General features: G+C 50.7%; 1 protein-coding gene across 1 annotated transcript in view; it reads left to right on the top strand.

Annotated features, from left to right (window-relative positions):
* Positions 1-23,894, top strand: part of anxa6 (annexin A6) — a 66,321-nt gene that overhangs the window by 30,283 nt on the left and 12,144 nt on the right. Inside the window, exons 8-20 of the mRNA XM_069898020.1 lie at positions 752-808; positions 4,390-4,483; positions 5,643-5,738; positions 6,903-6,961; positions 8,925-9,047; positions 11,215-11,273; positions 12,765-12,843; positions 16,082-16,163; positions 16,967-17,061; positions 18,347-18,460; positions 19,251-19,341; positions 21,551-21,630; positions 23,201-23,254. Coding sequence (XP_069754121.1) covers positions 752-808; positions 4,390-4,483; positions 5,643-5,738; positions 6,903-6,961; positions 8,925-9,047; positions 11,215-11,273; positions 12,765-12,843; positions 16,082-16,163; positions 16,967-17,061; positions 18,347-18,460; positions 19,251-19,341; positions 21,551-21,630; positions 23,201-23,254 — 1,083 coding nt within the window. The remainder of the gene's footprint in view (positions 1-751; positions 809-4,389; positions 4,484-5,642; positions 5,739-6,902; positions 6,962-8,924; positions 9,048-11,214; positions 11,274-12,764; positions 12,844-16,081; positions 16,164-16,966; positions 17,062-18,346; positions 18,461-19,250; positions 19,342-21,550; positions 21,631-23,200; positions 23,255-23,894) is intronic.

Below are 23,894 nucleotides of genomic sequence, written 5' to 3'. Positions count from 1 at the left end.
AAATTGCAAATCCAAATCAAACCTAACAGTGGTTTCTTGATATGAATCCTCAGTCACAGTCCTCGTAAGAGTTGCCTCTGTAGAAAGGTCCTCAGAGAGAGGAGGTAGATATATCCTGTGAATAGATGGCTTTTGTGTGGGGCTGTGGAGCTGAGTACAGCACATGTGCACACACAAACTCACATGTACATGAACACATGTGCACACACGAACATACATACACAAACATACACACATGAACACGAACGAATACTCACACTCGCGCCCCACACTCACACTCCGAACGTTGGGCTCTTGATGGCTCCTGCATTCACTTTCACAGCCAATGGAACAATTTAAAGGTGCCTTGATGAGGGGCTCAAGTCTGAACCGTTGGAGATGTATCTTTATCTTTGCTGTATAAAGCCCATTGTTTGTCCAGCTGAACTTCTCCAGCTTTGTGATTTTAAAGAAGCCACTTGCTGGGTTGTTTTGGAATGTGAGCATTTGGTAGCAGATCTGGAGCCTTGTTTGCACCAGACAATGACCCCTCTCCATTCCTGAGGATGTTGGTTCCTACTCATTAATTTTTAAAATTCAGTTTGGAGTAATTCTTCAAATTTGGACTTCCCAGATGCTGTGACAAGATGCATTCTCCTGTCTCTGGGCCATTAGCGTAGGTCCCTGGATCTGATGCATTGATATAATGTCCAGACATTGGTTCCACTGTGACAAGTTGATCCTAGTTCTTTCTGCTCTTTCCATCTCGCAGGGAAGCAGGGAGAAGGATGACATTGTCAGTGAAGATCTCGTGGCTCAGGATGCAAAGGTAGGACCGCAGCAGGAGAGTGCCTGTCGACCAAGTTCAAAGAGCTACTTAACCTGGCCAACCTCTCTGCACCTGGACGGAGAGTTCCCGCAGACTCTTCGGCCAACCACGTCACCCCTTGCCCATCCAGTATCTCGCTCCACTAATCCCAATTGCCAGCACCTGGCCCATGGCCTTCTCTAGCTTGGCACCTCTCACCACCTCTTCCTACTGTCATTCAGAGTTGATTGCGTTGGTAAGAGTGGGAAAGGATGTTACAGATTTCCCACCTGGTTAGTGAACCAGATGGGTTTTGATGTCTATCATTGCTAGCTTTTAATTCCTGTTCCCTAACAAAAGTAATAAACTCCAGTTTCTTCAATAACATTACATTAAATCTCCACTGATAAGTTGATTGCTTAACTTCTGAATCAACACAAGATATACACAACATAGAATGATCAGATATAATCTTACTCTTCTATTCAGCCTGAACAATTCGAGCTTGAAGGTGTACAAATCTATTCTAGAAAATGAATCATGCCTAGATGAATAAAAAGAGAAATCTTTTTCTGTCGGATTTATTCTCCTCCAAATTTCAACTAAATTCAAATCCTTCATCAAAGATCCCATTTGTACAGCCATCTTAGATTTCCATATACTTTTCGGAGATTTATCCAATAACTGGTCCAAAACACAATTAAAATCCCCTCCAATTAAAATATTTCATTAGCATGATTTAACGTTAAAAAAGTTTCAGATACAAATACACATTCAACAATGTCCACGGTTCCACAAAGATCTTACAATTCACTAGCTTTTCATTATTAAGATAATTTAATTTTAATTTTAGAGATACAACATTGTAACAGGTCTTTCTGGCTCATGAGTCCATGAGTCATAGAAGCAGAAATAGTCTATTCAGCCCATATGAGCTGATCCATTTTCCCACTCAGCCCCACTGCCTGGCCTTCTCCCCATAACCTTTGATGCCCTGGCTAATCAAGAAACTGTCAATCTCTGCCTTAAATACACCCAATGGCCCAGCCTCCACAAGCACTGACCTCAAGCTGAAAAAAGTTTCTCCACATCTCTAAGTGGATGCCCTTCAGTCATGAGCCCCTCTTGTCCTACTCACTCCTACCATGGGAAACAACCTTTCTACATCTACTCTGTCCACACCTTTCAACATTCAAAATGTTTCAATTAGATCCCCCCCTAGTTCTTCTCAATTCCGAGTCCAGTCCAAGAGCCGTCAAACATTCCTTCCATAACCCTTTCATTTCCGGAATCATCCTTGTGAACTTCCTCTGAACTCTCTCCAAAGTCAGCACATCCTTTCTTAAATGAGGAGCCCAAAACTGTTCACAAAAGTCCTGCCGCCAAATTAACCCAATTGACCTACATTTTGAAGGGTGGGAGGAAACCCACGCAAACATTGGGGAGAACAAACTCCTTACAGCGCTGTAACAGTGTTGTGTTGACTGGTGTCCTAATTATCAAGGGAATGGAAACAGGCCCTTCAGCCCAACTCATTCATGCTGACCAAGCTCGTCCCAGTCGTCTGCATTTGGCCCATTTCCCTCTCCACCTTTCCTATCGGTGCACCCGTATAAATGTCTTTTAAACCTTGTCATTCTCCCCACCACCAGTTTCTCTGGCAGCTCGATCCACACCCTGTTGGGTTGGGAAGAGTATCAGGTTAGGTGGGTTCACAGAGAGACGAATCTGGACACAAGTTACGATCACACTAACTTCAATAAACACAAAGTAGACAAACAGGAGAACATTAAACGGTACTCGATCACTATTTCACCTTGGACCTAGGTTAGACACCGACATTAGTAAACCTATACTCGACACACTCACACATTTGAGTACACACACTAGAAGCAGGGACTCTTACACACACCCAGCTCTCTGTACCAACGGGGGTGCGGTTCTCTGCAAATATTGATGTACTGAGGCGACGCACATCCTCATGGCGAACCGGCCCCGCTGTATCAGCACGTGGCGGGGCAGCCATGGGGAAATTTCATCATCAGAGGTTTCTCTCTGACTCCAGCGTCCCTTCCAGCGCCCACCCTGGGCACCGATGATGACGTCACAATGCACCAGGTGACTGAGCTCCTGCTGCCCTTGAAGGGGCGCGCCGAATGTGAATAAAAAGTCGTTAATGTCCTTTGGTGTGGCAGCAGTGATTCCTTTCAGCTCCTACAAGGTCCACACTATCGCAATACTATGGCTCAGCTTCAGAGTAGTGCACACCTCAACTGTGACACCTCCAGCGATGTCCACAGTAGAACTTGGCGTGGAGCAGAGTCCGGGGCTTGGACCACGAGACAGAGAGAAAGAATGTGCTGTGCATTGGTGTTCTATTCAGTGCTAATCTGTGCTTCTAGCCAAGGGCAAGGTGTGCACTAATGGGTGAACAGAATTCAACCTTGATTGACAGGTAATGTGATTTCTGAATAAGAGGCCACGTTGCCTCTACACACAGTACACATCTTCCACCCCCTGTGTGAAATAATTTAAGCCACCTCCTGGCGAGGTGGGATTTGAACTCTGGCATGGAGTCCCATAGCATAGAAGAGGCTGGTCCAGCTCGCCAATGCTGATCAAGTCAGCCTTCTGGACTCATCCCATGTGCCTGCATTTGTCCCCTATCCTCCTGAACCCTTCCTGCCCACAGACCTGTCCAAATTTCTTTTGAATGTTCTAACTGTGCCCACTTCTGCACCTCCCTCCGAAGCTTGTTCCATATACGGACCACCCTCTGAGAGAAAGAATTGTTCCTCATGTCCTTCTTAAACTTTTCCCCGCTCACCCTATGCCCACTTGTTCTAGAATTATCTGTCCTGTGAGCGTTCACTTTAACCTTGCCCTTCACAATTTTATAAGCCTCTATAAGATTGCCCCTCAGCCTCCTTCACTCTGGAAAGTCCCAGCCTATCCAGTCTCTTCCTATTCAGGGCAGCATGGTTGGTGTAGTGGTTCGCACAACTCTGTTACAGTGCCAGTGACTGGGATTCGAGTCCCGCACTGTCTGCGTGGGTTTTCCCCGGGGGCACTGTTCGAAACATTCTGGGGGTTGAAGGTCAATTGGGTGGAATTGGGGAGCACATATTTATCAGCTGGAAGGGCCCTTTACTCTTCTGTATGTCTAAATTGAAAATGTTAAAAATTTTAAATACATTTATAACTACGGCCCCCTGGATTCATCAACGTCCTCTGCACTCCTTCCAATTCATTGGTAGCCCTTCTTGCAGGTGGGGATCCAGAAGTGCTTTGTGCAACCTAATCACGAGGTCTCAGGTTTTGTGCTCAGTACCCTGCCCCAGAAAGGGCATCGTTCCCAATGCCATCTTCCCCAGGAGTCTCCATTGGGAACCGTTCACCTGCCCCCCAGGTCTCTCCTGACCCCTGGGGTCGTGACACAGTTGTGATGCCGCTGTGCCCCATTCTAGGCTGGGCCAGCAGGTTTTTGTTGGGGTAGCATCACAGTGGAGGTGGGGGGGGGCTCTTGATGTGAGTGAGTGGGGGAGAGGACCAACTCAGTAGGCTGAATGGCCTGTTGCTCACCGTCGCATTTCATCATGCAGGAGCTGTACGAAGCTGGAGAGCTGCAGTGGGGCACGGAGGAGAGCTCGTTCATCACCATCCTGGGGAACCGCAGCAATTGCCACCTTCAGTTAGGTAAGGGCTGGTGGGGAAAGATGGGTGGCTCGTTCGCTGGGACTCCAGCACCAGGCCAGTGTCCACTGGCTCCAGATCCCCGCCTCCTGCCTTCAGGATGTTTCCCCCTAGTCTCCAGTGGCAGGCTCTCTCATTGACCTGTGTGTGGCCCTTTATGTGTGCAGGAAATACATGTGCACCTGTGGACACGAGTGTGCAGAAACATTCTGTGAGCTACAAAAGCATGTGATTGCAGAGGGCAAAGGAAGTCTCCGAATGCAGGATTGGGTTATTTGTACACCGCTAATAGGCCCTTTCAAACGACAATGTAAAATGGGGTTAACCAAGCAATTTGCATGGTTAGCGACCCAGTTACATGGCGATTTGAAAAGATCTTCTGTTACCCCTCTTAAGTTTTGGGTGACTCGATCTGTTACCCTGGCCAGTCTCCTCTGCACCTCCTCCGAAGCCAGTTTAGGAGGCCAGAACTGCAGACGTGGCCTCACCAGTGGTAGCAGAACTTCCCTGCTCCTAAACTCAATCCTTCCAGCAATGAAGGCATTTGCCTTCTTGATGACCTGCTGCACCTGCGAACCAACCTCCTTATGATTCGTGCTCAGGTCCCTCTGCGTGACATTTCATTGCAATCTCACACCATTTAAATGATTATCTGATTGACTCCTTTTCCTTCCAAAGTGGATGACCTCCATCTGCCAGACCCTTGCCTACTCACTGAACCTATCTATATCTTGGCTATAGAATCTCCCAGCCAACTCTGTGGAGTGTGCTTTTAATACTCGATTTAATGTTTTCAGCAAACTTGGATGTGATGTGCTAGATCCCCTCCTCCAAATAACGAACAGAGGCTCCAGCCAGGGATCAGTAGATAGGCCATATTCAGCCAGTGTTTTTGGCTATAGCTCCCTTTAGGACTCTGCTCAAGGTTTATACCACCCCCCCCCCCCCCCAGCCCCTTCCCTGTGAAGTAGTGAAGTTTTGGTTTCTTCCGTACTTATACGTTGCGTGAGGTGAAAAAAAAGCTAGGCTTTTACATAAATTTACTGGGGCCCCCGGGTGGGGAGGGTGGCGTAGGGGCCCCCATTGAGAATGGCTGCAGCAGGCAATATCATTGCTTCAATGCTCCCCCATGCCCTGCTGACCTTCCCTCTATCTTCTCCAGTGTTTGATGAGTATCAGAATATTGCCGGCAAGGACATTGAGGAGAGCCTTCGGGATGAGCTGTCGGGAGACTTTCAGAAGCTGATGTTGGCAGTGGGTAAGGGGACGGTCTTCTCGGGGGAGGGGGCTGGGGTGGAAAGGAATGGGGGTGGGGGCTGGGGTGGAGGGGAATGGGGGTGTGGGCTGGGGGAATGGGGTGAGGGGGAATGGGGAAATGGGGTGAAGGGGAATGGGGTGCAGAGGGGATGGGGAGGGTCATAGGGGGATGGGGAAAAGGAGGGGGAAAGGGAAGAGGAGGGGGTGTGGAGTAAGTGCAGGGGATTGAATCTCCGCTGGAGCAAGAGACATCAGTGCTGATACATGGTCATCCTCACTGAACCAGGTGGTTCTCTGAAGCTGGTGGACCAATCAGGCTTGGACAATGTGCACATTCATTGCCCCGTGAACTGGGGTATCATGGAATGTTTGTTTTGTGTGCTATCCAGCAAGTCTGTCCATCCACTTGGTAGAACAGGAGAGGGGGAGGGTGGGAACAGGATACAGTAAAAAACACACAATTCTGGAGAAACTCAGCAGGTCAACAGTGTCCTTTATGTAGCAAAGATAAAGATACAGAACCAACATTTGAGCCCTTCATCGGGGTATGGACAAAAAAAACAAAATGGTAGTGGGAGGGGGATGGTCCCACTGATGGGAGGTAATAGGTGGATAAGGGAGGCAGGGCACAGCAGCAAACATGGAGGAGGGTGTGGCTCTGTGAATGGAGACGGAAGGGAGGTGGAGAGCTGGAGGAAAGGAAACAGAGAGATGAAGGGAGGGAGAACGGGGAGTGGGCCAGCAGAAACTGGAGAAGTCGATGTTAATGCCGTCCAGTTGGAGAGTGGGAACAGGAGGCAGCCCAGTGCAGAGAGTCGGTTACAATGAGGGATCTTGTTGAATGGAGAGGAAGCGAGTTATTACAGGGGCCCTGCTGCAGGAACTCGGTATCCATGGGAGAGGAAGAACGGGCAAAGGTTTGGGGTCTGAATCCTTTGTTTAAACATTCAAGTTGGTACAATTCTTTCCCTCCCATGGTCCATGGACACTGATCAACACGCTGAATTCCTCCAGCAGATGGGGTTCAACCTCAAAATCCAGCAACCTCCTGTGTTGGATTGTATTGCTCACACAGTGGTCCGGAGAAACACTTGTTTGGTCTGGTTTTCTGTACTCAGCCAGACGATCATAAACTTGACCTTTGTCTCTTTTGCTGTGTCTACAGTCAGGTGTGTCAGGAATACTCCTCAGTACTTTGCCTCCAGACTGTTCAAGGCCATGAAGGTAAACAGACTTTCATTTACAGAAGGCTTTTGACATATCCCAGGAACCATTCATTGAGCATCGTCAGCCCACCTGTCTGTATTAATCGCCCCTCCCCGCCTCCATCGCCCCTCCCCGCCTCCATCGCCCCTCCCCGCCTCCATTGCCCCTCCCCGCCTCCATTGCCCCTCCCCGCCTCCATTGCCCCTCCCCGCCTCCATCGCCCCTACCCGCCTCCATCCCACCAATCTCTTTGACAAGTGAAACACAACAGTCTTGCAGCGTCCACAGGAGGTAAAGATATATCACCGGCATTTTGGGTCTGAGCCTCTTCAAGGTACGAGTAAAAAGCAGGCAGGCACCTGAATTAAAAGGCTGGGGGAGCCGGGAAGAATGGGCAAGGGGGTGGATCACAGACCAACAGACAAAAGGGATTAATTGGACATGGAGAGGAGGGCAGGGAAGGTGAAGATTGATTGGGGGAGAGGGTGGCTCTGTGAATGCCAATCTGGAGGATAGGAGAGGGGCCAGAGGCAACACATTTCACTTACCCATCCCGCGGTGGAGTAGGGCCAGTCGCCCACCTCTTTGCTGAATGCAGACTTGCTAGGAGTGTGTGGAGAAGGTCCTTGTCACGGTTCATCCCCAGAGGCAGCGTGACGGAGGACACTGACTTACGGGTTGTTCCCGGGGGATGCACACAGAGTCAGACATCCAGAACTGCTGGAAGACCATCAGCTTGGTGAAAGGCCCACCATGGTCTGCCGGAAACCTGTCTTTCAGCGCAGGGAGATGTCGGTGAGGGAATGCGGCCGGCTGGCACATTACAGGCTGCAGGAGTACGTGCTGAGGCTCAATGCAGCCAATGCGAGGGCGCCGTGGGGAAGGACCATGGTCCAGAGTCCTCCCATTGAGGGGCTGATGAAAAGGGGAAGTTCCTCAAAGGGGGGAGAAGTGACAAGGTGCCACAGGGGTGGTCACAGTGTAAATAGAATTGAACGTGACAATGCCCAGTGATGGAAATGTATGGATGCAAAGTGAGGGGAGGGAAGAGATTGGACCGTGTCTGTAGCTAATGATCATAAATAAAGTCTATTTACCTCCTATGGACGCTGCAAGGCCTGCGGAGTTCCTCTGTGTTGTTACTGACCCAGTCCTCCTCCTTTCAGTACCTGCCCCATTGTGCTGCTCCTGCCCTGCCCCCAACACCTCTTCTGGCAGCTCGTACCATCCACCAACTGCTCTGTGTGTGAACCCCCACCCCTCATATCCCCTTTAAAACACTTAGTTCTCACCGTAAACTTACCCCGACACCATTAATGATCCTGGGCACTGCAGGGTCCCACAGGAATCCCTCCCTGGAATCATGCAACCCGGAAACGACAATTAGCTCTCTGTGCCCAGGGCTAATGGGTACCGGTGGACGTTGACCACGTTCATCGGCGCTGGGCCCCAGGTATTCATTTGACATCCAAGTGTATGCTCAGATGGGTCTCAGTTTGGGGAGAGTCTCTGCCTCTCGGGCTATGTGCTCCAGATTCCATCCTCCTGCTGGGTGGGGAAAACATTTCCCTCTCAACCCCCGACCCCTCACGCTGAACTCCTGCCTCGTGTCCCCACATTGGCGATATAATTCACTGCCATTTAGACCTCATCATTTTACTTCTTCTCTTACCCTCCTCTCTCTCCCCCTCCCTCCTTTCTCTCCCCCCCTCCTCTCTCCCCCTCCCTCCTCTTTCCCCCTCTCTTCTCCCTCCCTCCTCTCTCCCCCTCCTTCCACCCTCCTCTCTCCCCCTCCCTCCTCTCTCTCCCCCTCCCTCCTCTCTCCCCTCCCTCCTCTTTCCCCCTCTCTTCCCCCTCCCTACTCTCTCCCCCTCCTTCCTCCCTCTTTCCCCTCCCTCCACCCTCCTCTCTCCCTCTCCCTCCTCTCTCCCCCTCCCTCCTCTCTCTCCCCGCCCTTCTCTCTCCTCCCTCCCCTCCACAGGGAATGGGGACACGGGACAACACTCTGATCCGGATCATGGTATCCCGCAGTGAGATTGACATGCTGGACATCAGGGAGGAGTTCCGGAAGAAGTACGAGAAGTCACTGCACAACATGATCAGGGTAAATACCTGAAGGGCTCAGAGGCATCGTGGGTCCCACGTGGGTCTCTGTGTAACCATAGGGAGAGGGGCATGGGGCCCCCTGAGGTAGAGAGATGGGTCATTCACCTGCACAAGCTCAAGTCCTGAATCTGAACACGTACATCTGCATTTTGTGCGCGCGTATACGCGTGTTAGTGTTGATGGGCATGGATGAGCATGGCCTTCACACCAAGATGTTTCACATCGATCATTGGTCAGTTGGCCACGAGGTTTGGAATGTGGCCACTGGTCTGAGCTGTTGGAGAAGCCAGGACATTGGCATCCTGAATGAGAGAACCTTTCACTGCCCTCACGGACATCGTGAGATCTCCATCTGCCACTCCACTCAAGGAGAATGGCATCTCAATGTCCCCATCAGGTTGATCTCCTATCATTTCCTCCATGGTCTCCAATAGATGCTCCTCAGGAACACACTCATGATCTCACATTTCTTCCAATCCCCCTTTTCCTCTCATCTCTCACATTTCTTCCAATCCCCCTCTTCCTCTCATCCCCACCCCTGAACATCTGGAGATAGTCTTTTGCAGATACCTTCAGAAGTTTTATCCCATTTCCTAGTGATGGATTTGCCAGGTGATGTGAGCGTGCGAGTCGGCAGCAAGGTTAGCGTAGCTGTTAGTGCAACGCTGTTACAGCACCAATGACTGGGGTTTGAACCCGTCACTGTCTACATGTCTACATTTAAATGTTTAGATTGAAGTGTGCAAGAACTGTTTGGAGTCATGGTGTCGCTACATTGAACAGCTCGGACACAGGCCCTTGGCCCAGCGCAGCCATGCTGACCTAACTTTCTCCATGGAAATAAATGGAATTTTGTCTCTGTCCCAGCTCCAACTGTCCTCTCGGGATTGAGCTGTGGCACTTCGATCCCTCTGAGATCAAAGTGTCACAGATCAGTATGTGGTTGTAAGATAAATGGGCGTGGGTTTTTATGAGGTACGAGGGAGGGAAGAGGGATCAGGTATTCTCAACCAGTTTTCAGCTATCCCCCACCCTCCCCACTTAGGACCCCCTTCCCTGAGAAGCAGTCAAGTTTTGTTGGTTTCTTCTGTACTACCCTCCTACACCCCATACACCTTGGGACCCAAAGATTTCAGTCTGTGACCCTCCCCTTAAATGTTCTGTATCCCGTGGGATAGCTGCTGTAGGTGGGACAAACTGCTGATTCAAGAAGGTGCAGCGTCCAGGAAATGACGTCTCTCTTCTACGCTCATGCTTTACCTGCTGGTCTCGGTGATCAGTAGGATCATTTCTATTCCAGTCGGAGTTTATGTCTACCTTCTATAGGAGCTCTATTGAGAACATCCTGGGAGTCCGCATCGCAGCGTGGTACGGTGGCTGCAGAGAAATGGATCGAAGGTCAATCCACAGGACCATAAGAGTGGCAAAGAGGATCACTGGAGCCTCCCTCCTCCCCATCGACGTGATCTACCGAAATTGTCTGAAGAGGCGCGTAAAATCATTGAGGACCCCTTCCATCCCGCACACACCATCTTTCAGCTGCTCCCATCAGGGAAGAGATACAGGAGGATCGGAGCCAGCTCCACCAGGCGGAGGAACAGCTTCTTCCCACAGGCAGTGAGAATGTTGAACGACCAAGGGAACTGCTCCCACTGACCCTCCAAGATTCTCGTATTCACAAAACAGCATTTATTTATTTATTTGTATAGATGAAATCCTTGTCCTGAATGTGTATTGTTTGTCTGTTCTGTCAAGTTGTGTGTCTGTGTTTTGCACCGGGGACAGGAGATGCTGTTTCATCAGGTTGTTTTGTACAATCAGATGATAAATAAACTTAACTTTATTGTTGTGTACCCAAGTAGATTGTCCAGATGCACCAAAATTCTTGCGGGAGCTACACGGAGGATGGTAGGGTGAATGAATCATGGTGAATGGTGGCCGTAACCTGGCCATCACATCTTGCTTCATGTGGGAGAAATTCCTCTGGCTTTCTATGAAGCCACCTCTGTGAGCATCAAGCATAAGCAGGATGGCGTCTTCTGGTCACATGGGCTAGGATGTCGTGCTCCTGCGGAGATCCCAGCATGCCGGGAGAATGGGGAGGGGAAGGTGGGGATGGGACTGTCTGGTGCCTGCTGTCTCACAAGTCCTCCTCTTCCTTCCAGAGTGACACGTCTGGAGTTTACAAGCGAGCTTTACTGCGACTCTGTGGAGGCGATGATGAGTGAGTCTTCGCTGGGGCGACAGAGGTGGGGGGTGGGGTGGTCTGAAGTGATTGTCCCTTCCCTCATGGGTGGGGGGGGACATATTGAAGCCCCTGTACCGACTTCGCCTCCTCTGGAGACGAACTCGAGACTGCAGACGCTGGAATCTGGAGCAACAACCTGCTGGAGGATCCCATCGGTGGGAGGTGAAGGCTGATCCTTGAGCAAGGGTTCTGGCCCGAATCGTTGACCATCCCATGGATGCTGCTCGACCTGCTGAGTTCTTGCAGTAGATTGTTCATTAACAAACGGCCCGTAGGTAGAAAGTGAAGAGAAGAACGTTATTGGGCGAATGGAGGATCAGTGCAAACTGCTGGTCAGTACCGTCTAGGTGGGCCAAATGATGTTTCCCACCGCAATGATGGGGCAGATCTTGATCTTTGTGCAGCATGGTAAGCGTTGGATTGGATAAGAGGACAGGAGATCTCCCACCCTCCCCCTCCCGCCTCCCCGCCACCCTCTCCCCTTTACCCTCTGTCTCCTTTCACAGAGCCAAAATCAATTTTCAGCTTTTCTCTCAGATCCAATGAACACTTTTTTGTCTGTTGGTCTGGACTCCTCCCCACCCCCCACCCTTCCCCCAGTCTTTATTCTGGCGCCTTCTTTTGTTGTTGATACCTTGAGGAAGGTCTCGGGCCCGAAACGTCGGTGATGCATCTTTGCCTCCAGAGGATGCTGTGAGTCCGATAGAGTTCCTGCAGCATTTCCGTGTTTTTAACAGGATGTGGGAGAGGGAGTTACACTGCACGGTGCTGTGTTAGAATGAATTGATTGGTTGTGTGTGGGGTGGTAGCTGGATGGGATATGAGGAGTTTGCCATCTGCCTTTATTTGAAGAGCCCACCCTGCTTTGGAAGTTGAGAGTGAAGTAAGGACGAGAGTGTAGAAGGAAAGATATAGGCAACACTTGAGGGCAGAGAGGCTTCAGGCTGATGGAGTGGAGCAGCTACATCTCCGACTCTTGAGTTCAGTCTGTGTGGAGTTTGCACGTTCTCCCCGGGGATGAGTGGGGTTTACCCTGAGTGTTCTGGTGGTTGGTGGTTCAAGTGGGGGCAGTCATCATCCCATGATGTGTGGGAGAAGAGGGAGGGGAATGTGGGCTGGCTGGCGGACAGCATGGAGTGGATGTGATGAAGGGCCTGTTTCTGCACTGGAAGTCTCCGTGTAGGTTTAGTACCGAGTGAACGGGGCGGGGGGAGGGGGGAGATGGAGGGGTTGCATGCAGAGGAAGCGGTAGGCAGTCAGAGAGGAATGGCCAAAGGCAACGCGGCGCCACTGAACTGCAGTGGGGTCTGGGGGAAGATGCAGATAGGCAGCAGCTTGGGCACGGGCAGGAGTTTGTGGTCTTGAAGGGGAGGGGGGGTCAAACCCTTGCCCCTCCCCACCTGACTGGCCGAGGGTCCTGTTTCTCTCTGATGACTCACCCTTTCTCCTGTCTGCTTGCTGTTACAGTGTGGCAGGCGAGTTTTTTCCCGAGGCTGCGCAAGCTGCCTATCAGATTTGGGAGCTGAGTGCCTCCGCACGAGTTGAGGTTTGGTTTATACCCTCTGCCTTCGATCCCCGAAACCGCTAACCATGGCTTGTGTTCGACCTTACAGAGACGGTAACCTCCCAGACTCACAATCACAATTGAAATGGGCTTTTCATTCCCAATGAAGGATGGTGAATATAATCATTCAATTTTTGCCTCAACTTCTGAAATGTCCTACTTTTCTTCGAATATTGGAGGCGAAGTGGCGGCGAAACAGCCAATGAGATGGTGACTCTCCTATCCGTTCAAGAGATGGGGCTCGTTCAGGCTGCTGTCACAGGGCATCTGCTGGTGGTAGCTGAGAGTCACTCCCAGCACGTTGGTTTCAATCTCTCATTCCATCAGGCCACAATTTGGTTCCTACAAAAACTGGGCTCAACGCAGAACGTTTGAACGCAGTCCAGGCTCTTCGGCCCATGATGTTGTGCTGACCCTCTACGTACCTTCCACGAATGCCCTCCTTCCCTCAACTTCTCTGCATTGGAGAGACTGGGCGCAAGCCCAGAGATCGCTTCGCTGAGCTCCGTCCGCACCAGTGACAGAGGCCAACCATTTCAGTTCTGTGACACACTCACATGTCTGTCCATGGCCTTGGGTACTAACCCACCAAGACCACCCGTAAATTGGAAAATTTTACCTCTCTTTACCTCAACCCATTATTTTCAATCCTGTCGGAATCTCTTAAATGCCACTAATGTTCCAGTGTCCACCACCACCCCTGGCAAGACATTCCAGGCCCCCACAACTCTCTAGGTTAAATAAATGAATAGACATTAAGATGAAATAAAACCCTTGCCCTAATATCTCCCCAAACCTCCCTCCCTTTGTACACGTGTCCTCTGGTGTTTGCTGATCCTGCCCTGGGAAACAGGTGCTGGCTTTCCGCCCTATGTATGTCTCTTAGAATCTTGTAGACCTCAGCTGGTCGAGCAGGATCAGTGGGAGAAAAAGAACGGTGACAATGATGCCCACATGAGTTTATTGTCATATACATCCTATGATGTTCAAGTGCAGCGTAATTCCGACTTGCTTCTGAACAGATAGTTTGTAGGGAAAAAAAAACTGCAAAAAAATACATAACACAGGCACTCCCCGACACGTCCATGTTCTGTCCTGGCTGACCGGTCGTATCCCGTAATGGACGCCTGTTGGAATTACCCTGTATTCCTGTTAGTTTGTTAAATACAACATGGCGGCCACCAAGGCCAGCTCTCACGAGAGGCATTATTTTCTGCAGTTAGACCTGATTTTCCTGTACCTAATTGAATTAAATACACTAAAAAATAGAATATAAATAATTAATTACTCTGTACAAAATTACCCCAGTTTTTTTATTTATCTTTCTCTTTTGTACACATCTTTTTTTTCTTGAGTACTCACCCCCAGGCCATACCCTCTTCACTCTGCTACCATCAGGAAGGAGGTACAGGAGCCTGAAGATGAACACTCAACAGGACAGAAACAGCTTCTTTCCCTCCACTATTAAATTTCTGAATGGACAGTGAACCATTGACACCCCCTCATTTTCCTTTTGCCCTCATTTATTTACAGTACAACTCCGATGATCCGAAACAGTTGGGACCGGGCCTATGTCGGATAAATGTTTTTTCGAAGAACCGGTCATTTTTTAAAAACAACCTAGTAGCCACAGCAAATCACTTGTAACAGGGTTTAAACAACAACAAGAGAAGGCTTTTTAAGCATTAAAATAATGTTTAATTCTTGCCAAAAAAAAATGCTGGCTGCTGCCAATCGTCGACACCTCCCCACCAAGGCCCCACTCCTGCCCAGGAGCTTGAGATCCACTGCTGCCGCCGCGAGCCCTACGTCCCCAGTCAGTTCAGCACCGAGAAAATTTTGGATAAATGAGGGTTTCTGATTCGTTTGGGATATATTTTTTAACATTTCGGATAAATGAGGATTTTGGAGAATCGGAGTTGTACAATATAAAATGGTGTATTTACAGAAATATAATTTGGAGAAATCTTTGGCTTTGGATCGCACGATCCTGCTGCTGCCAAGCAACAAATTTTATGACGTCTGTTCATGGCAATAAACCTGATTCAGCAAAGAATCTCAGGGTTGCATGTGATGTCGTGTATGGATTCTGACAATAAATCTGAAGTTTGATCATAAAAACAACATGAATGTATAATGTGTGTACAATCTGCATGTGGTTCAAGCTGAATGGTGGGATGGGTCTCGAATTGTCAGGTTCTTTTCTCCCACTGATGCTGCACGACCCGCTGAGTTCCTCCAGTAGATTACTCTGGGCTTGACAGGTAGTGTTTCCCCCCCCCCACCCCCCCCAACAAGAGTTATGCTGAGTGATTCTATACTGATCCAGTTGTCGGCTTCGACAGCCACAGATGGAGATCATGGTGTCTCTCTAAAATAAGCTTGCTGGAGTCGATCTGCTGGGGCACCGTCTCTTTGAGGCAGGACCTGATTTTGCTCACTTTTCTGCTTTGTGGATTTTTGTGGTGGTTGGTGCATAAGCACCGGCTGTTGGGCCTTTCTGCTCATTCCTGCTTACTAACCCATGCTCTCTAACCCAAGAATCGACTGCGGCTAACTGTACCTTCACTAGAGTGGGGCTTTGTATGACAGAGTGCATGCTTAATCCCTGTGTCACTGGGCTATGGCAGTGTTCTCGTGCCCTGAGGGTTACGGGTGAGACACTGTGTAGTCTGACCAGTGAAACCTGCATGGCATTAGGGCCCTTCGTGTAACCCCAATCCAGCCTGTTCCCTAAGAGCTTCAGGAGCTCAACACAGGGTCCTCGTCCCCCCCTAGGATTGCTAGATCCTCATCACCCATGGGTTACTGGGTCCTTGTAACCTGAGCGTCATGGGGTGATACGTGGGGTCCTCGCCACCTGAGGGTTACAGAATGATATGTGGCGTCCTTGTGCCCCGAGGTTTTCTGGAGTTCCACACAGGGTTCAGGTGGAAATTGCACACAGGGTCTCAGTGCCCCAGGGTCCACACAGGGCCTCCCACAATTTGTTGCGGTGGGGGGGGGGGGGCTGATTTTTAAAACAAAGCTGTGTAAAAAAAAAAAAAAAAAAAAGTTGCTATGGTAGCCATGCCTGGGGGAGCAGAACTTTCTGAATCCCTGCATGCCAGTTGGCTGGGGTTTGCTGCTCTTTCCCCACATCTTCCTTGTCCCCTCTCCCCCAAATCCTTGTGCTCTCACTAACCAATGCCTCTATTTTTACCCCCTCCCCTCCTTACAGCTGAAGGGCACGGTTTCGCCAGCTCCCGACTTCAAACCTGAGGTGGATGCCAAAGCTCTCCGCAAAGCCATGAAAGGACTAGGTCAGAGCTGCAGAAGTGTGGAACGGTTCCGCTGATTGTAATGTCGCTGCCATTTTAGGTCGTCCTCTTCCTCTCACCACCCCTCCCACTTCCTGAGTGTAGGTGGGGGGAAAACTGCGGTGGGGGGGTGGGAGCTGGAAATGTGCCAAGAATAAAATGGGGTTGGTGCAAATGGATGCTTGTTGATCTGCAGGGACTTGATGGGCTGAAGGATCTGTTTCTACATACATAGTGGGACTGGAAGGGGATTGGTGCAAATGGGTGCTTTTTGATCAGCAGGGACTCGATGGGCTGAAGGGTCTATTTCCATGCTATATAGATCTGTGCCTCTGTGAGAACATTGAGGAAGTGGTGGCGTGTTTCTCTCCCGCCCCCCCCCCACCCCACCCCGTACTGACCATCCCCTTAGGCTCAGTGGGGATACCGACTGGGGGTAAGCGGGTGGCATGGTTGGTGCAGCAGTCGGAGCAGCACTTTTACAGCACCAGCGACCTGGGTTCGAATCCCACGCTGTCTGTAAGGAGTTTGTACGTTCTCCCCGTGTCTGCGTGGGTTTTCCCCGGGGGGTCCAGTTTCCTCCCACCCTTCAGAAATATACAGGTGGTTGACCCCCATCCTATCCACGTTTCTGCCCAGTCTAACTCCCAAACCAGGCTGTGATGCCACCAGTCCATACGCTTTCCACAGGGCACCTGTAGAAGTTCAATAGAATATCCGACGACCTGTCGAATGTCCTCTGACTCCTTGGAATGTGGTCTGGGGTGAAAATTAATGAGTGTTTGTATGCTCTCTCTCATTCCCAGGCACTGACGAGGAGACCATCATTAACATAATCTCACAGAGGAGCAATGCACAGAGGCAGCTGCTACGTCAGCAGTTCAAATCCCAGCTCGGGAGGGTAGGTCCTCAGAGTTCAGGACCACTTGCCCGATTCCCCCACCAGCACTCTGCCTGACATCCCCTTCCCTGATGAGCTTGGGGCGAAGGGCAAGACAGGAGAATGAGAGGTGACTTGTTCAAAGATACAAGTTCCTGAAAGGTTCTGACAGGCTGGATGTTGGGAATTTAATTTTAATATTTAATTTGGGGATGGAGCTCGGTGTTTGGAGTGGGGGGGTGAGACTGGGAAGGGTGGGAAGGTTACAGAGACAGGGAGGGGTGAGACTGGGAAAGGGGTTGGTCTATATAGGGGAGGAGGGGTGGGATAAGTTGGGGAGGGGATAGTGGGACTAAGGGGGAGGGGTTAGTGGGACGAGATGGGAGGGGGCTTGAGATGAGATAGGGAAGAGTGGGATGAGACTGGGGAGGGGGCTAGTGGGACTAAGGGAGAGGGGTTAGTGGGATGAGACGGGAGGGGGCTTGAAATGAGATGGGGAGAGTGGGATGCCACTGGGGAGGGGGTAGTGGAACTAGACGGGAGGGATGGTTGAGACAAGACAGGGGAGGGGGAGTGGGATGAAACGGGGTAGGGAGCAAAGAGATGGGTAGAGATGGGGGGAGGGGACTATATTGGGGAGATCCCTTAAGTGCAAGTGTATTGCTTTGTGTAGTGAGTGAGCATCCCATCCATTGTACATCACTAAAACCACAGGGCAGAGTTACAGAGCAATCATTAGGACAGAATAAAGACAGTTATTTTACGTGTGAGGTTCATTCGGGAGCTTGATAACTGCATCAGGAACTCCTTGACTCTGCTCTCCCACAAACAAGGTGGGGTGGGGAAGAAGAGAGAGTGTGACTGTGATGGGAGGGGGAACTTTCCCGTGACAGCAGGAGGTGTAGCTGGACTGGGTGGAGCAGAGGGGGGCGGTGATGGTCTGGGCCACTGTAGAGCTCGTCGAAAGAATCAAAGACTTGTTGATCCAAACCAAGGCTTTTATTAGCAAAAGACAGGAGCTCTTCACAGGTGGCCGACCAGTCCGGAATGATCCGACCTGGCTAGGGACACAACCCTTTAAGGCCTAGACAGTAGGCGTGGCTTAGCTCTCAGCCAATCGCTGTAAGCACAGTCTAGATACTGTAACTATATACATTGGTGATAGATCTGTATTATCACAGCCACATTCACTACAGCGCTGGTGATGATCTGGGGAGGGTCCCAGTGGGACATTGCCTGATAGTTCACCCAATGCAGACACTGCTCCCTGCGTCTGAGTGCTGGCCTCCTGTCGCTTCCCCCTCAGGATCTGATGGTGGACCTGAAGTCGGAGGTTGGTGGGAAGCTGCAGAAGGTACTCCTGGGCCTGATGATGACTCCCGTCCAATTCGATGCAAAGCAGCTGCAGAAGGCCATGAAGGTGAGTCAGGTGCCGACAGGCCCTCTGCTGCCAGCGGCTCGGAGGAGACGCGTTTCCCTGAACACCTTCACTCTGTCCACTGCATCAGGAAGAACCCTCCCAATGGCCAACCAGTTCAATTCCCCACCTCATTCCATGTCCGTCCATGGATTCGGGCACTGCCATCCACAAATGGAGGGACGGTGCCTAATATTCCAATGGGGCACTCATCAACCAGATGGCATCCACACTGCCCTCTTCAATTTCTGGTAACTCCCTTCCCCAATGTCTTTCTCTCTCCCCCCCTTCCCCCCTTCCCTTTCCCCATCTTCCCTATCACATTGTTAAACGATGTCTGTCCTTGCCTCTTGATTTTATTCAAAACTCAGATTAGACACCAAGGAAAACTGGTGCTGGAGAAGTCGAATGATAGCAGGAAGAGGCCATTCAGTCCTTGAAGCCTACTCCACCATTTGTTAAGATCAAGCACCGTTGCTGTGCTCCCCTCGATCTAGTTTCTCCTGAACGATCATCAATATCTCCACAGGCTCACCCTCTGTGTGAACATGTTCCTCCTCCCCACCCTCTGTGACAGGATTCATCTTCCCCACCCCCTCTGATGGGATTCCTCCCTTCCCCACCTCTCTGACGGGATTCCCCCTCTCCCCCTTGTTTCCTACCCTCTCTGATGGTTTTTCCCCTTCTCCCCACTCTCTGTTGGGATTCCCTGTCCCCCCCCCGCCCCCGCCCCTGATCCCACCCCCTGAGGTCCCAGAAAGGTTTCCTGATCCAATATTCTTGTCTCGAGCAGGGCGCTGGTACTGACGAGCGGGCATTGATTGAGATCCTCACCACAAGGACGAACCAAGAGATCGCAGCCATCAAGGATGCTTACAAGGAGGGTGAGTGCTGACCCTGACTCGGGCAAACACCTTCCCCGTGACCCCATGTGTGATAGTACAGATTCTATCACCAATGTGTATATGTACATATGTACAGATGGTAGTGTAGAGTGACTGTTCTTGGCTGAGAGTGTAGCACCACCTACTGGCAAGTTTTAAAGGATTGCTCCTCGCCAGACCAGGTCATTCTGGACTGGTCAACCGACTTGTGATATGCTCCGGTCTTTTAGTTAATAAAAGCCTTGGTTTGGATCAACAAGTCTTTGGTTCTTTCAACGCACTCTACACCGTGTTTGAGGTTAATTGGGTGCATTTGGGCAGCATGGGTTTGTGGGCCGTGTTGTCTGTCAAAATGAAAATTTAAATTAAATTAAAATTAAAAATTAAATTAAAAGGACTACAACGAAAGGGTTTCTTGAGGCACTTCTGAGTGACAGTTTCCCAGCACAGAAATGGGCCATTCGGCCCATAGACATAGTGGTCTCCCTGAGATAGCATTGCCTGCCTGCATTTAGTCCCTTCCCCTCCAATCTGTGTATGCCTTAAAAGTCTTTAAACGTTCTAATTGCCCCCTCTTCTCCCATGTCCTCTGGTAGCTCGTTCCACGCACCCATCACCTGTGTGGAGAAGGTGCCCCTCAGGTCCCCTTTAAGATTTCCTTTCTCACCTGCTCCTTCTAGGTTGTGACTCACCTACCCTGGGGCAAAAGATGATGATCATCCATTTTATCTACTCCCCTTGTAATTGTCTCAACCTCGATTAGAACTTAGAACCTTGCAACATGAGGGCAGGCCATTCAGCCCACTGACCGTGATCATCCCCTCAGCAGGCAGGAGGGGAATGGGGGTGTGGAGATGCAGAGGGAGGAGGTAGTGGGTTGAAGGGGGAGGGGGGATGAGATGGGGTAGGGAGCAAGGAGAGAGTGGGTGCAGACGGGGGGAGGGGGGATAGATTGGGGAGATACTTTAAGTGTGTTTATTGCCTCGTGTAGCAAGGTAGAGAGCAGGGGACGCAGAGGGAGGGGAGAGAAAACAGGGACGCCAAGGGAGGGGGGATGCAGAGGGAGGGGGGTGCAGAGGGAGGGGGCGGAAACGGGGGGACACAGTGTAAAGGGGACGCGGAGGGAGGAGGGGTGGAAACGGAAACGCAGAGGGAGGGGATGCTGGGGTATTCAGAGGGAGGGGATGCAGAGGGATGGGGTCACAGAGGGAGGGGATGCTGGGGGATTCAGAGGGAGAGGATTCTGGGGAATACAGAGGGAGGGGATTCTGGGGAATACAGAGGGACAGGGTCACAGAGGGATGGGAACACGGGAGTATGCTGGGGATACAGAGGAAGTGGGACACTGGGGGATGCAGAGGGAGGGAATGCAGAGGAAGGGGGACACTGGGGGTTGCAGAGGGGGAATGCTGGAGGATGCAGAGGGAGGGGGACACAGAGAGGCAGAGGGAAGGTAAAATCCAGAGATACAAAGGGAAGGATGCCCAGAGGGTGTCAGTGAAATTAACCGATTGGGTATCGTTCCACAGACTTTATTTCACAGGCTATGTCGAGCAGGGCAGGCACCATTTTCCACTGCTATCCCTCTTTAACATTTACTTCCAAAAGCACGTATATTTATACAGAGAGACAAACAAGGTTTGTTGAATGAAACATGAAAGTCTGCAGATGTCATGAGTCCAATAAAAACACACAGAGATGCTGGAGGAAGGCAGTCGGTCTTGCAGCATCCACAGGAGATAACAAGGCTGTTTGGCAATTACAGAAAGCACGAAGGGATAAACTTGTGAGAACTACATGAAGATCTTCATTATATTTTTGTATTAAGATCTTAGTTTTATCTAATGTGAAGAAAGTGTTAATAACCATTGTTAGTGACCTCGACTACGGTTCAGGTTACAACTTAGATTCTAAATAATATCTCACAGACGAGGTGCTGTATTGAAAAGGGCTGTTCACCAACCAGGGTCTATGTCAAAGCTGAGGCGAGAACTTTCTTTCACAGATTTGGTGTTAATTCTGATAGTGACTCTGTCCATCTTCATATAGTTTCTTCTACAGAAGGATTCAGATGGAGAGGAGCTGATGGCAGGATGAGGAGAAGGAGGGAAGGATTCAGAGAGACAGAGGCGGGGGGCAGAGAGGGAGATGCAGATCAGCCCATTGCTGGTGTTGGACTAACACTGTTGCTGGCCTGTTTTCTTTGCAGTCTATCACACAGAGTTGGAGGATGACATCAGCTCTGAAACATCTGGCCACTTTAGAAAGTTCCTGATATCCCTGATCCAGGTACGTCGTGAGTTCCGCACACGTCGTAGCCCCTTGTTTTCACATCTCCACTCCACCTCCCCCTACCCCATCATTGTGGCTGCTTCGAACCCCCGCCGCCCGACTCCCACAGGTTGCTGCAAACCCCCGTCGCCCGACTTCCCCGGGTCGCTCCGAACCACCGCCACCCGACTCCCCCAGGTCGCTGAGCTTTCCGTCTCCCACCCCTCCCCCCATCTGTTCTGGTCTCGGATTTCCACGGCCCACTGTTGGAATCATGCCTTCAGCTGTCAATACTGTGGACATCACCCCCCCCCCCCACTCCAGTCACCATCCTCTGTACCCTGCCAGCCCTCTGAGCCCACCTCCCTGCCCCTTGTGCCCTCCCCAACCTCAGGTCTTCACCCTTCTGTACTTCCTCCTCACCATCTGTATCCACCACTCCCTCTCTCAGAAGCATCCTGTTATAAACACAGATCTCAGCCCCCCATCACACCCCCATTGCCCACCCCCCTCCCCTCCACCGACTCCATCGCACACCCCCCTCCCCTCATCGACTCCATCTCACACCCCCTTCCCTCCATCGACTCCATCACACTCCCCCCCTCCCCTCCATCTGTTACTCCTGCTGCCTCAGGAAAGCAGCCAACATATGAAAGGACCCATGTGTCTCCAGTGCCCCTGCAGCCACACAGACCACACTCTCTTCACCCTTCTTCCATCAGGAAGAAGATTCACAAGTGTGCGATCACCCACCCCCGGATTCAAGAGCACTTTCTCTCCCACTGTTATCAGGCTTCTGAATGACCCTCACACCAATAATTTCATGCTGCTTTTGCTCTGTCCCCACTGATCTCTGCACTGTGGGGCCATTATCTGAGATGTCTAACTGGACTGTTCACAGATGAAACTCCCATCACATCATCTTGGTACATGTGACGATCAGCGTGAATGTGCTGCCATGAAAGAGCTTTCCAGTGATACAAAATTCTTTTATTGTCCTGTAATAAAACAGAAAATGTAATATTACATGAAATTTCCTTCAGTCTACTGTAAGGCAAAGATTCGCCAATGGCAGATATTGCCCGGCACCCCTTACAGTCAGGGAACCAAAAGAGAGTCTCTTACCCACCCCCACCCCCCACCCAGAGACACTGAGTGTCTGTGGATTCGCCTCCAGCCGCACAGACCCCTCTTCGATCCTTCGGTCGCCCCAACTCCAGATCTGTTTCCGACACAACCAGGAACCCCTCAGCACCCTCGCCACCTTTTCGCGTTCGATTCCAGTAACCACTTTGGTCAGTCTCGAGCCAGTCTCCAACTGTCTGAAGCCTGGTGCAAGTCCCTTGACAGTCTCCTGCAGCCTACAAGGGGCCCTCATCTCGAGTCACCAACCGTCCGCCGCTGCCTGCGTGTTCTTCAGCCTCCGACCCCCTCGCTGGTCCTGCCACCATTCCATAGGTCACAGTGATAGATTCCTGTGAATAGCCTTGGGAAGTTTTGCTTCCTTACAGGATGCCATATAAATGCAGGTTGTTGTTTTGATTGCCTGACCTCTGCTCTGACGCATTTTCCATTCTTCTCATGACAGGGCAACCGAGATGAAGGAGAGGCAGATATGGGCCATGCCATGGAAGATGCAAAGGTACCAGGAACTGCCTTCGAGGCAAAATTTAAAACCCCGAGTGCCAAAAAAAAGTGAAGGGGCTGATTTCAAAATACTGCAGACGTATAGGAAATCTGAAATAAACTGAAAATGCAGGAAACACTCAGCAGGTCAGTCAGCATCTGTGGGGAAGAAACAGGGATACCTTAACTCATGGAAAGAACTGTCCCTGCGTCTGCCTGACTAGCTGAGTGTTTCCTGCCATTTGACTTTGCTGCAGCAGGGGGTGGTGTTGTTCTTCCTTCACGAGGATGTCGGTGAAGTTCGACCCCTCGTGGTGTTCTCAGTCACCCCATTGTCCCTGCTTTATTTATCCTGCAAGGGCCAGGCACTCGGTGAGTGGAGACTTGGAGAGGTTCCAGGGGTCAAGGGCAAGACAGGGTGGAGTCTGGGGGAATTATTGATTAATATCTTGGCTGAGAGTTCAGCAGAACATTGTGTTTATCCTGTTGGTTCTGTTCCCATAAACTGTCTCCCTACTCTGAACAGAGTTAACCAGTAGCAAAAGAGACCCTTACCCAGTGTCAGCTGTGGTTCAGGGCAATTCCCCCTCTCCATCCCCCCTTGGTCTCTCCCACTCTGCCCCCCCACGCTCTGCCCCCGTGCTCTCTTCCCCTTT

This window comes from Narcine bancroftii, chromosome 9 (genome assembly GCF_036971445.1).
Source record: "Narcine bancroftii isolate sNarBan1 chromosome 9, sNarBan1.hap1, whole genome shotgun sequence".
NCBI classification, from domain to species: domain Eukaryota; kingdom Metazoa; phylum Chordata; class Chondrichthyes; order Torpediniformes; family Narcinidae; genus Narcine; species Narcine bancroftii.
Note: the sequence above shows the minus strand (reverse complement) of the source record. Positions and strands in the feature narration are given on the sequence as shown.